The 12587-nt window shown below is 36.4% G+C and overlaps 1 protein-coding gene across 8 annotated transcripts in view; it reads left to right on the forward strand.

The window, feature by feature from the left end:
- The window catches only part of MPP7 (membrane palmitoylated protein 7), a 149466-nt gene that overhangs the window by 77711 nt on the left and 59168 nt on the right, over positions 1 to 12587 (forward strand). For all 8 annotated transcript variants that reach the window (XM_017820287.1, XM_017820290.1, XM_017820292.1 and 5 more), the window contains one exon: positions 8251 to 8328. In XM_017820287.1, the coding sequence (XP_017675776.1) occupies positions 8251 to 8328 (78 nt within the window). The remainder of the gene's footprint in view (positions 1 to 8250; positions 8329 to 12587) is intronic.

A 12587-nucleotide genomic window follows, 5' to 3' on the forward strand; every position in this document is an offset into this window, starting at 1 on the left:
TGTCAGCACGGTTTGGCCACAGATCTACAGCACAGCACCGTGCAGGCTGTAAAGAGAATGAACTCTGTCCCAACCAAGCCCGTTACAACAGTTTGTACCAGACAGTCTGCAGACTTCCTGATTTTTTTAGTGATTTCATGCTATACTGGTAAACAAACTCAGGATTCTTTATTATAGTGCAAGTTTTTAGTTCTTTTGTTAAAGTTATCTGACATTGTTCTAAATAATTTCTGACTACTGAGTTTTAACTATTTAGGTAAAAATATTTCTATGCCATTAGCTTGCTTTTGAATTGCTGCGAACTTCGTGCTTCTGCTTTTTGGAACAAAGGCTTAAAAGAAAATTGCTCATCTGTTGTGCTGAAACTTTGCTGTGGAAAATTGGGCCAGAATCGAGATCTCTGAATATCTGTTTTTATGCCTTCAGAGGCTTGCTTTGATACTTGTAACATTGTCTCTGAGGCCTTTCTGCACTGTGCAATGACTTAATTTATATTTGAGGCAATTGAATGTTACTATGGGGATTGAAATGCTCATTGCAAACTTTGAGTTGTTAGCTATGATTTATTTATTTCTATTTTGTTAGTCTTTTCTAAAATACATAATGCTAATTTCTTAGCAATACTCTGTGTCTCTAACTGCAGTTCAAGTCAACTGGTGTGAATAGAATGTGATTTAAAGGCTATGTGTATCAGTCTTCAAGACATTGCATTAGGTATTTGAAATCAGTTGGCATTTGATTTGCTGCTCCACTTCCCTACATCTCGTGTTTGTCATGCCACGGTACTGTACCAAAGCTGCAATGAGAAGTACTCTAGCAAGGTTTGGGAACAAATGAGTAGTTTTGCATTCAGTCTATTTCTATGCAGTGTAAATGGGCTTAAAGACACCCACCGAGTGATGAAGATAAAGCAAAGAGTTGGCTAATTTTTCTGTTCCTTGCATCTCATACCTTAAGGTTCTGGAAGGAGAAAAGGAGGGAATTACATAATCTATTAATTAAAATTCTGCATCAAGCAAAATATGCATTCTCTTTCAGCAGAGATGATGGTATGCAATTATTTTTCTGAATGTTATTAATGGTTATTTTCATTTGTTTTGTCATAGCCCATAATTTCCTTTTCCTTATAAGTTATTTGTTTTACCTTGACTCAAAGTTTTTGGTCAATTTAGACAGTGAACTCCCAGTCTAGATCCCACAGTTAAGGTCATACCATTAGTGATCAAATGAAAACCCTAATTCTCATCTTGAAATCTCACTGTGTAAATGGTGGGACTGTTCACAAATGTGTCTTTTACAGTCATGAGTGCCTTGGAATGATTCTTCTTGCTCCAGATATTACAGATGCAGAACACAAATCGCAGATTAAGCCAAAACCAGCACGCACTCCCTCAGCAGTTTCTCTTGCTTTCTTTTTCCATTCTCTTGATCTATTGTGGCTTCTTAATATATACATGCTCCTCTTTGTAGTAGCACCACTTTGTAGTGGTGCCACCAGGGGAACGAAATACTTTTTTGCAAATGTACATAAACCTGAAACTTTAGACAATTAACAGCTTCTCCATCTATAAGAGTCTTCCATTATGCATCCATATAAGTGATTAAGCCAATAAATACAGAAGCAGCATGTCAGTGCTTTCCTTTCAGACACTCTTGTTGATTTATTATGAAGAATATAATGAAGAGAGCAGTCAGAGATGTTCTGCCAAGTGTTATGGACTTTCTGCAGCTATATACTAAATGCCTGTCTTCTAGACATGTCTTGATGCTTTGTGTATGTGTTTATGTTGCCATTCTAGTTCAAATCACTAGTGCAGTTTTTAAAGCAATTTCCCATCTTCTCAACTTGTGCTGCTTTGGTTTACATCAGCAGTCTGGTATATGAGATGGATTCCTTTCTGCTGAAATTAAACAAGCAGATTACCTGCTGATGGGTATTCAGCAAACAAAGACTAGGCTAGTCCAGAATAAACCCCCAGAAATGTGGATGGTGTGGTGATTATGGGTCCTCAGCGCCAGTTCTTCTGTCACGTTAAACAAACGTGATGTTACATATTTTCATGCATGTGTGTAATTAGATGAATTTGCAGGTACCTTGTCTTTATGCTGAGTGATATCCCATAAAATAAAATCAAATCAAAGTAAAGGAATGTTTATGTGACTAATAAGAGGGTATAAGCTTCTGATGTTTCCCAAAAGGTGATGCACTCTGGTCCATTCTAGGTCTGCCCTAGAATGATGGTCAGTGCAAATTTCTCACATGATCCTATTCAGTGTGTACTGTCAGGAAGGTGTCATTGCCATAAAAAAACCTCTTATCTAGAGATGCTGACATGTCTGAGTATCTGGTGACACCCCTCTGTGGTTGGCAGAATATTTTCACATATGTGTGTGGTGGTTCTTATGTTTTACATGCTGCTATGGCTCACTGATGGGCCAGTGGTTTTGGGGTTACAAATGTTTGCATACTGTATTCCTACATACAGTTATTCATTACCTACACCAACTGTTCTATTAAAAAGACTAAGTTTGTCTCCTGTTATCTCTTTGGCACCTTATTCCTCCCTTGCTCTTAACTGTTGTTAAAAGCTTTGTTTTGATTTGGGTCCTTTCTGCCTTTTGCTATCTCTTGTTCTCTCCACCACCAGTGCCTTTCACGTTTGCTTTTCAAGCAAGGCCTGTGTGTTGGCTCTACATCTTGCACTGGATCACTACAGCATAATATGTCTTCACAGTGTTAATCATCAGCTTTACTTTCTTTGCTAGCTCCCTGTAAAATTTAGATTGTTCAATCCCTGTAACAAGTGAAATAATCTCAAGGGAAGAAGGGAAACATTCTTTTAACCTATTCTATATGTAAAACTTCAGGTTAAGTGCTTGCTCAAACAACTGAGAGGTGTGTCATTGAGTACATACCCACAGAGTACTCTATTCATAGTAATATAAGCCTGTGGGCAGCAAGGTAGTTCCAGGTAACTGAAATGTGTTGCTTGTCAGTTTAGAAAGTAGAAAAAAGAAAGTGGAAGTGAGAAAGCTGAAAAAATATTCTTGAGATGGAAAAGAGGAGTGGAAGAGAGAACAGAAAGACAAAACCAATGTGATGATAGAGAAGCAGGGTTAGGAATGGAGAATGTCGTAAAAACTGAAAGACAAAAGTCTGAGTGTTCTGTTTATGTCTCAAAATTATTTTTCATAAGTAGCCTTTGTCTCTGTTTTGTTTGTTTTGAAATTTATTTTGCTTTGCTTTACAGAAGAGTTGAAACTCCAGTAATTATAACAATTTTCTGCATCTTTACTGTAGCTCACTGGCATTGATGGGAAACAATTTTTTCACAACAGTTACAGGGAACTCTAATCTCAGTTTGCTGACACTTTCAGTATCTCCTTTAAAAGCATTCTGTTCACATGTATAAAGCTGCAGGTACATCAAGTTAAAGACTATTTCTTCAAGTTCAGGAAAAAGAGATAACATGACTGACACATTGCACTTCTTGAGTGGCATCATCTTATGATGAAAATAGTCTATTTTGGAGCTCCGTTGCAATTTTACAGAAACTTTATAGTTGTAGAACTTCCTAAAAGATTGCTAATACCTGAAGCCAGATGTGTAGTTTGTAAAGGGTGTAGTATTGTTCTGTAGAGTCTTTCAGAAAGGTCCTGCTTACAAAACTCTACCTACTAAATAATAATAGATTTATACTTGTTTTGAAAGGATTCCTTCCCAGAAGGACCTGGGGTATTGGAAATGATGGTATTACTCTGGATACGTGCTTATCCCACTCCTCTGTTTTATTTTCAGCCATATGATGTTAGAACTGTACATGGAAATTAAGAAATCTGAAAGGACAAATTAAGCTTATTTTGTAGGACTCTTTGCTTAAAATTTTTGTTTTTCTGACTTAGAAAGCTCCTCGTGGTTTTTGAAATAGTCCAGGCTGAGGACACTGCTCTGCTTTATTATAGAAAGCTTTATTCAGTCTCTCTGGGAAAATCCAGAAACAATATCTCTTGCTTATAAATGTGCCAAAAATTGTATAAATTTGCAAATGATTATTTTTCCCTCTTGGGGCATAATTTCAGAGGAGATTGTCAGTATTTGCAGAACCTCATAAATCTTCCAAAAGTACCCTACAGTGAAAAGAGTAGGTAGTCATAAAAAAAATAATCAAAAAAACAAAAGCCCAACAACTTGGTCATCTGTTCAGCAGAACAGCTTTTTATGTTTTATTTACAATATATAATTCTTGCTTTAACAGACTTTGACTCATCTGTGAAGAGATTTTCAGCATTCAAACTTTACATGTAAATGTCAGAAGAACTTAGAACAGATGTACTGTATTTCCTATTTTTAAGCATGATACAGTCCTATGTTTTCCATAAGTTCTATAAGTTTCTAGTAGAGAGAAGGCAGTAGTATTAAAGTTACTGGACATCTGGTATAGCTGCAGAATATAAGCTAAAGTTGCCTTTTGTATTAAATAGAATTCTTTAGAATGAAGCTCAAACAAATGGTTGCAAATATGATATGTTTTATCCTGAGTGGGTGAATTCTCTATTTTACTGGTTTGAATTCACTCTCATATTTCTTTCGAAGTGTTCCAGGATGGTTTTAATTTCTGTTGCAGTTTAATTTCATTGAGTAAAGGGACCACCTTGTCTTGTTTTGCTTTTTATTTCTGTTTGGTTATTTCACACTATTCATTTTAATCAACCTAGTTACTTAATCTAGATATTTGAATTTCAAATTCTACTTGCGTAAGAATTGGAATTTGGGAATGCAGTGCTAGGTGTGCATGTATTAGCATGATTTACAAATTTCAGGTTTGGGAATATGATTATCTGAAAGACTGCGGAAAGGTTGCCAAAGCACATGGCTGTGTGCACAGTAGTTTTTCTAAAGGTGGTTGTCATAAATGCAGTCATTCATCACCCTGAAATCCAGGAAATTCAAAGGCCACAAGGTGAGCTCTCAAAGTGTGCTCTGTCTTCCTTGAAAGGCAACAGAGATGACCTAGTTCCCAGTGACAAGGGAAAGGCAAGTGCTGTACCCATCTTCAGAAAAGGCTAAAAAATAGAACATGAGGAACTAGAGGACAGTCAGCAGAACTGTGATCTGGGGGGAAGATTACAGAATATAACATCGTGATGTATCTTTTAGACACAAGGAGGGGAAGTTGCCTGAAAATGCATTTTTGCCTCACTGAAACTTTTGCTTTATCAGAGGAGTTGCACCAAATCTCCTGTCTTACTGTGCTCAGGAAGCTATTAGACATAAATGCTGCATACATTATGAATCCAGCGTTAGAGGTGGGTGGTAACTGTAGGAGAGCAGTAGGAAGTAGCATTTTTATTATGCATATGATAATTTTATATTGATATAAAAGGTAATCCTTGTATTTTGCCTTGATTGCATCTTTGTGCACAGACTAGTGGTTTTTAATTTCCTTAGGTAAGTGCTTTAAATTACAAATATGTGGAAGACAGATATTTTCATATAATGACCTGATATAAAAAATAGATTCAGCTGATAAATAAGGCAAAATTCTATCAAATAAAGCAGATATTTGGGGGAAAAAAACCCACTCTATTGCATCTCAAATGGAAGTGTGCTGAGGTTACAGTGTCTTTTACTATAAAATATTTATCCTTAGAGTCACTCATTGTGCTAGTAGAGTAGATTAATCAAACTTCCAATCTGATGTAGCAGAGGCCAATATCTAGAACTGTCCAGTAACAGTTAAATTTTCCTACTTACTTCATTCGCTTCTGGGTTTTGCTCTAGATTTGTTTAGGTGGCAACTCGCTACAACTCCTCCATAATCAAATAAAATCTTAATGATTTTCCTAAAATGCTTAACTGGGTTCCAGTATCCACCCCTAGGAAAACAGAAATTTGTTTTCAGTCATTTGCTGGTGACAGACAGTGCCAGTAACTAGTTAAAGGTACACAGTGGCACCTCTTAAAACCCTACTTGTGTTGCATGAGTTTATGATCGTATAACATTTTTACAAAGATGGGTTATGCCATGATGTCTCAGCATTTTTTTAGTTTGGTTCATTTTTTCCTGTTTTAATTTCGTTGGTAGAGATATGTACAGGTTGTCCAGGGTGAATAAAACCAGCTTCATCGGCAGTGGCACTTCTGTTTTCTTTGAGAAACTAGGAGATAGCGTAGGGAACTGCTGCTGACCTCAGAGCTGATGGAAACTCAGTCTGGATAAAATCAAGATGTTTGCTGAAGCAATCAAAAAATGATAGATTTGAGACTTTTTGATTTACTGTGCCTTTTAGTTATTCAAGTTCACAGTCTAAGTAAATCACAAATTTCTGCTAAAGTCAGGGAGCTGCAACTCCTTGTTTTGTTTAGTTTCTGTCTTTGTGAGCTAGAAATATGAAGTTGTCCACTCATTTATACTTTTGTGACATCCAGTATGGATTAGTCTGAGTAATTGCTAAGTAAACAATGTCTACTTAAGCTATTTAAAATTCAGACTCATGTTCTTGAAACAATAGGGCTTCACATATAGTTTCCAGATGAGAACAAATTATTTTACAACTTAGCAATTAAGTGAATTAAGACATCACATTAAGTGATGTCTGCATGCTTCACTGTGATGTTTCAGAACTTCGGTGTCCTTTAACCAATGACATACTGAAATAATCCTATCGAGGTTGCAGACATGGTGAAGGAGTCAATCAAGACTTAGATCTTGCTGTGCCATGTTGTATTAACAGAGTATCACATGGCCTTTACTTTGAAGAACATGTAGTCTAAATGAGGAAAAACACACGTGAACTTAGAAAGGGTTATGAAGCACAGCAGAAGACCGGAAAAATGGCAAGCACAAGTGTCATTATTGTGGTATTGTTATGAGTGTAGTTGTAAGAGTTCAGTTTAAATTGAAAAGAATGGGCTGGGGAGGAGGCTGAGGGAGTCATGGGCAGTGAGAGGAGTGAGTGCTGCTGGGGGTAAAAGTAAACAGAAAAGTGAATGTGGAAGAGGGGGGAAGGCTGGAGGGAACAGAAAGGAATGCGATCTGGTCAGCTAAATATTTTCAGTGCGCAAAGAGTGGTTTGGTTGCTCTTTAAAAGTGTCCTTGCTGTCTTGCATCTGTCCTGCTCCTTCCCCAGCTGTGTGCTGGGGAGGGCTAGGGTGTCACTGGGGATCCTGTTCCCCAAGGACATGACAGAGTCCCCATCTGAGTTCTGTGCCCCACGGCCTCTGCCAGACCTTGTCTTCCCCTCCTTGCCAAGCACAGTCCCTGATTTAGCTCCTTCTGCAACTCCTCCAACCATCTGGAGTTCATGCGTCCTTCAGAGCAGCAGAACTAAAGTAGAAATCTTAGAATGGGGTGTGTTTGTATCAGTTCAGACTACTGTTTTTTCATTTTTTAAAATTTTAATTAATATTTGTATATCTGTGTATCTTTTGGAAAATAATGTAAATAAAGTTGAATGTTTAATATAGTCCTTTATACCATTCTGAAATGGCTTTCATGAAACTTGTTAGAAGCTTCAAAATATTTTGGGTCTTTAAAGCATTCATACTGGAAAAAAATCTAAATTTTGAAATGCATAATTTGTGGAGGAGGGAACAGGCTGACTGTTTAAATGGTGGTGTATCCTTTCCCCTTTTGAAAGAACCAAAACATAGTGCATTTTTAATGTTGATAACTCTCCATTAAAAACTTTAAATGCTCCTAAATGACTTTAACTTGCTGAAGGACTGCCTCTTTCTTTCAGATGTGTTAGAATTCATATTAGCACTACATTGCCCTTGTTTCTGAATTATTTTAATGACGGCAGCCGCTCCACCGAGCTGTCTGTCAAGATGTGGGTGGCAGGCTATTATTTCACTTCATAAATCATAATTTACAGGGGTTTTTATATCCATCTTGGGGATAAACACTTTATGCTTTGTGTTTTCAGCAGCAATATAAAATGTAATTGATACTTGAAGCAATATGTTAGAAATATGGACAGAGAAAGCCAGGAGAGAAAAATCACAAATGTTTAGTTTTTCTGTGGGTTGGTCTACATACTGAGCATTTTTTCCATCTGATTTCATATTCTTAGCACTTCAACAGAGGATGATGATGAATTGCATTTACATGATTGCTGCCTGTAGGTTACTATAAGGATGTTTCTTTAGTTACAGACACTCAACAGATCCATTGGCTCAATGGGGTTATTTTGTACCATTTCTCATGCTGCTAAATAAACTTACTGCTTTGTGCTATTGTCTTCCAGATTCATGAAAAACTGCACTATTATGAAAAACAGAATCCAGTGCCCATACTCCATGGTGCAGCAGCCTTGGCAGATGATGTAAGTGTCCCCTGCTGAGATCACGGGTACCAAGTCTCCCAAAAAACTGTCTGCAAGCAGAACTCCTCATGGTGCAAACATATGAATGTAATCTGCTGAGCTGAAATCATAAGAAGCTGCAAATGTTTCCAAAGGTTCTGTCATCACCAGGCTTGTTGCTGATACTACTTCGATTTTTATTCACTTGCATGTTATAAAAACATTGCATCGATAGCCTCTTGCTCTGCTTTAGTAACTATGTAATAAAAATTACAGGTTGGAACTCTCCTGGGAGGGGAAAAGTTGTCAACTATTAGTGTTTTGAGAAAGTCAAAGACAAGAGGAATGCTTTGGAAAAATAAAGACAAATGAGATAGCAGCACTGCTGACAGAACATGAGAAACAACAGATAATATTAAAGAAATGAAGCATATGAAATGCCTAGGATGGAGGCTTGTTAAAAAAAATTCAAAACTATATAACAAAAAGTATAGTAGTGATTTATCGATATTGGAACTTTCCAAATTACCTTCATAACCAAAAAATAAATTATAAAAGTGGTCAGCATTGATGGAGTAGTTAATTTCCTGTTACTATAATTTTTATTTTAAAGAAAAAAAATCCAACCTGCCATTTCTTGCTATTTGGTTAATTCTAGGATTCAGATGAATTGTGAACACACCTGTATAAACTATGACTGAACCTGAGGTAGGCCAGAATAGAGAAATGTTTAATAAACTGTGGTTTAGGGGAAATCCAGAAATCTTTGTTGCAATTGATGATGTCAGGCTGTTTTTTGGAAAAGGCAATATGTATTAGGATCCATTTCAAATACAGCATGTTTGAAACTTCACATACTGTATAGATTTTTTAAATCTTAACTATCTCCTTGTATAATTAATAGCTTTCAATTCTTAAATTTTTACAAATGGTTGAGTGTTGTGAATTGAGAATGGTAACATTTTAATGAAAAACTGAATTAAACATATTTGAAAACTTTTGAAGAAAGGATATAAGGTAATTTAATCATGTTTCAGTAGGAGGAGAGCTGTATCCTGTAACGTACCAACTATAATAATACATTAGCTTTGACATCAGGCATATATTAGTAATATTTTTTTAACCTTTGAACAGCTTTGAATAATGTTGATAGTAATTTTGAAAATTAGAAAGCTGGTTGAAATTCTCTTCATTAAATTCTTGCTGACATATTAATAATCCTTGCTAATATTTGTGTTATGGATCTCTGCACTAAAATTCTTAATAAGAATAATTTCTTATTTTTGGATGCAAAACTTAGTTCTTGATATTTTCAGAAATGCTGAGCAATCTCATTCTTTGTTCAGCCCCATTTAAATGGTATAGTTTTGGAAATCCCCACATTAAAATACTCTGTTGCTCCTCAGTTGAGAGAGGTCGGGTTTTTAACTCTGAATGTATTACTGTGTATATATGGTAGTATTTTTTAAATGTACATATGTTGGGACATGATTGTTCCTAGACATCTGCCTACTTTTAAAGCACAGCTTCTTTTTAAAGATACTCTTGCTGGTTCTTCCTTGCTTGTGTGTAGCTGAACAGCTGATTTTATGGGCACTGTCCCACAGGGTGAGATGTCCTTTGGTGGCTGAAGTCAGGCTCCCACACTGCAGGATTTTATGTGTTTCCATAGTTATCAGCAAACTTTGAGGAACCAGATTTACATGGAGTGGGCTTTATAACTCCAGAACTCATGAAGTTTAAGGATTAAAGGGCTATTCAGTTTTTGGCATGTTTGTCTGACTAGATGTCAGCTTCAGGGATTTAAGAGCACTTTGGTGTTATAATACAAAGTTTCATTTCAATAGCCTTTAAATTAATGTTTTGTCTTCCTAGTCATAGTAACTGTTCTAGAGTTAAAGAAGGAGATATTCTCAAGTGGATATTTCTGGTTTGATTTAAAGCCCAAATTTGAGGTGCTGTGATCATAAATAAAACTGTTTAATGTATTGTGTTATATTTTAATGCAATTTTAGAAGTAACAATTGTGGTGAGACTTTTCTAAACGTTTTCATATTCCTAGCTGCCATACCTTCTCTCTTTTCACCCTCAGGGACTTATAGGCTGAATTTCCCAGCAGAGATTCTGTTTGCTTCTTATTTGGACTTAGGGCTCTTAATCCCATGCTGATGATCCAAACATCACTGGCAGTATAGGTATATATGGCAGATGAGGCCTCTGGGTTGTTAGAAAGACTGTTCTGGCCAAAGAAGTTTCAGAACTTTCTCCAGAAGCTTTAAGATGAGGCCTGGTGCTCCCCATGTCACCAACCTCACTCCACATCTTCCCCTCTCTGTAGAGGCAGAAGAATGTGGTGAAATGTTGTGGTTCCTTCAACAAAGAATCATAGAGGTGGTTCTCAAAGAGCTTTTCCTGCAGTGTTTGGCATAGGAGGTGATCAGCACGATTATGGTGTGCCCAAAGTATGCCATGGAGCTTCTACTACTGCTGGTAGCTGTCACAAATCTCAGCAGTTAACAACAAATAAAAATCCTCTCTAAAACTGCTAGAAGCACAACAGGTGATATCTGTTTGCTAATCTGGCAACATGACTTTGTCTTCCTCTTTCTTTATTAATCTTTGTCTTTCTCTTCTTCTATCACAAGGTGTTACATTTGCCTCAATTTTCCATTTTTATGGAAATATTTGGAAAAAAACAGATAAATTGTATGAGGGAAAACAAATTCATAACCATTTTATCTCTAAATTTTCTAAATTATGATACTAAAATGTGTATTAAAGCAAAATACTCTTTCTGTGTCTCACTGTTCTAAACCTTATGTGCCTGTATTTGCATTTGCACCACCAAAGCCAATGCCAGTTCTGCTGGAGTTAATAGATGCTTGTGCACAATTCATCTGAGAGAAATGCTGAACCCATCATTCCTACTGAGTGGTTACTAGTCTTCACCAGAGAAACACAAATGAATAGATTTTATTCTCTAGTGATGAGTAGTACAAAGTAAAGAATGAAAAGAGACCCAAGGGTAACCTGTGTCATATACCTGCTGTTATTGCTATCACAGAATATTTCCAGCTTTGCAGAGCTTTTCCATAGAACATGCAGACTAGATTGCATTCAGATTACCTCAATAGTTGGCTTTATGTGTCTAAAATACTTCATTGTGACCTTTCCTACAGAGATTGTTTTCTAATCTTTTGGTATTAAGACAAAAATATTGTTAATATTAGCACTGATGTACTTGGTGGGTACTTTAGCTATGAATTATACTTAAAAGGCTGTGGGACTGTAGGTGATGAATTTTTGTTTCAATCTGTTACACCTGTATTAATGTGAAGGTTAGAAAAAAAAGTATTCAAACCATGTCTGATGTCTGTAATTGCTTCTAGATTTGTCTCTTAGATATATTTATGCAAAATGTGTGTCTACCCATTTATCTTGAAAATTTATACAAAAGGAAAGTACAAATTTAAAATTAGGCTAGGCAAATAAAGTTACTTGCTGCAAATAGCCAATCTTTCTTTGAGACATTTTTATGATACTGATTTAAAGCAAAGAAAATAAGTGATTATCTGAAATCACGTTTTGGATTATGAGCCATGTAGCTTCAGAATTTTAAACTGAAGTTCACGGTTGTGAAATGTATTTTAGCTTTTCCTTCTTCTGGAAAAATAGTTTGAGTCTGAAATCCTGCAGTATAATATGCCTCTTGAGTCCAAATTAGTTGAGAATGTCGTGATAAGAAAAACCCAAGACATGAGCCAAATAGCCATGGGATTAAATGTTAAACTGCTGCTCTATTGTTCACCAAGCCACAATTTTATAGTATAACCAAACATAAATTACTGATCTTGTTGTTAGGACATAGTTTGTGCATTTTAAGGGCTTGAATTGCTGATGACCTGTTATAAACTATATTATGATTAACCCGCTTCACATTTAACAAGCTCCTTCCAGTGTATGTGTAAACATAATAAAAGGTTCAGATTGCCTGCACTGTAGGGGCACTTTGCTTTCTTATCCCAGTCCTAAACAGCACAGCTACTGTGGGTTTTTGGAAGCAGTATGGATTTCACCACCTCATTCAAAACTGTTTTTTATAGACAGTGTCAAAGTTTGATCCAGTCGTTTTTACAAGCAGTTCTTTGTCTGCACGCAAAGGACCGTTCACTTAAATGAAGTGCTGGGATTTGCCCCCATGGCCATAAATCAGAATGTGATCTGGCTGCACCCTTGCCAGAAATGATTACTTGTGTTAAACTGAGCCAAAAGGCCTGGCT

This window comes from Lepidothrix coronata, unplaced genomic scaffold, assembly GCF_001604755.1.
Source record: "Lepidothrix coronata isolate B3197 unplaced genomic scaffold, Lepidothrix_coronata-1.0 Scaffold80, whole genome shotgun sequence".
Lineage (NCBI taxonomy): Eukaryota > Metazoa > Chordata > Aves > Passeriformes > Pipridae > Lepidothrix > Lepidothrix coronata.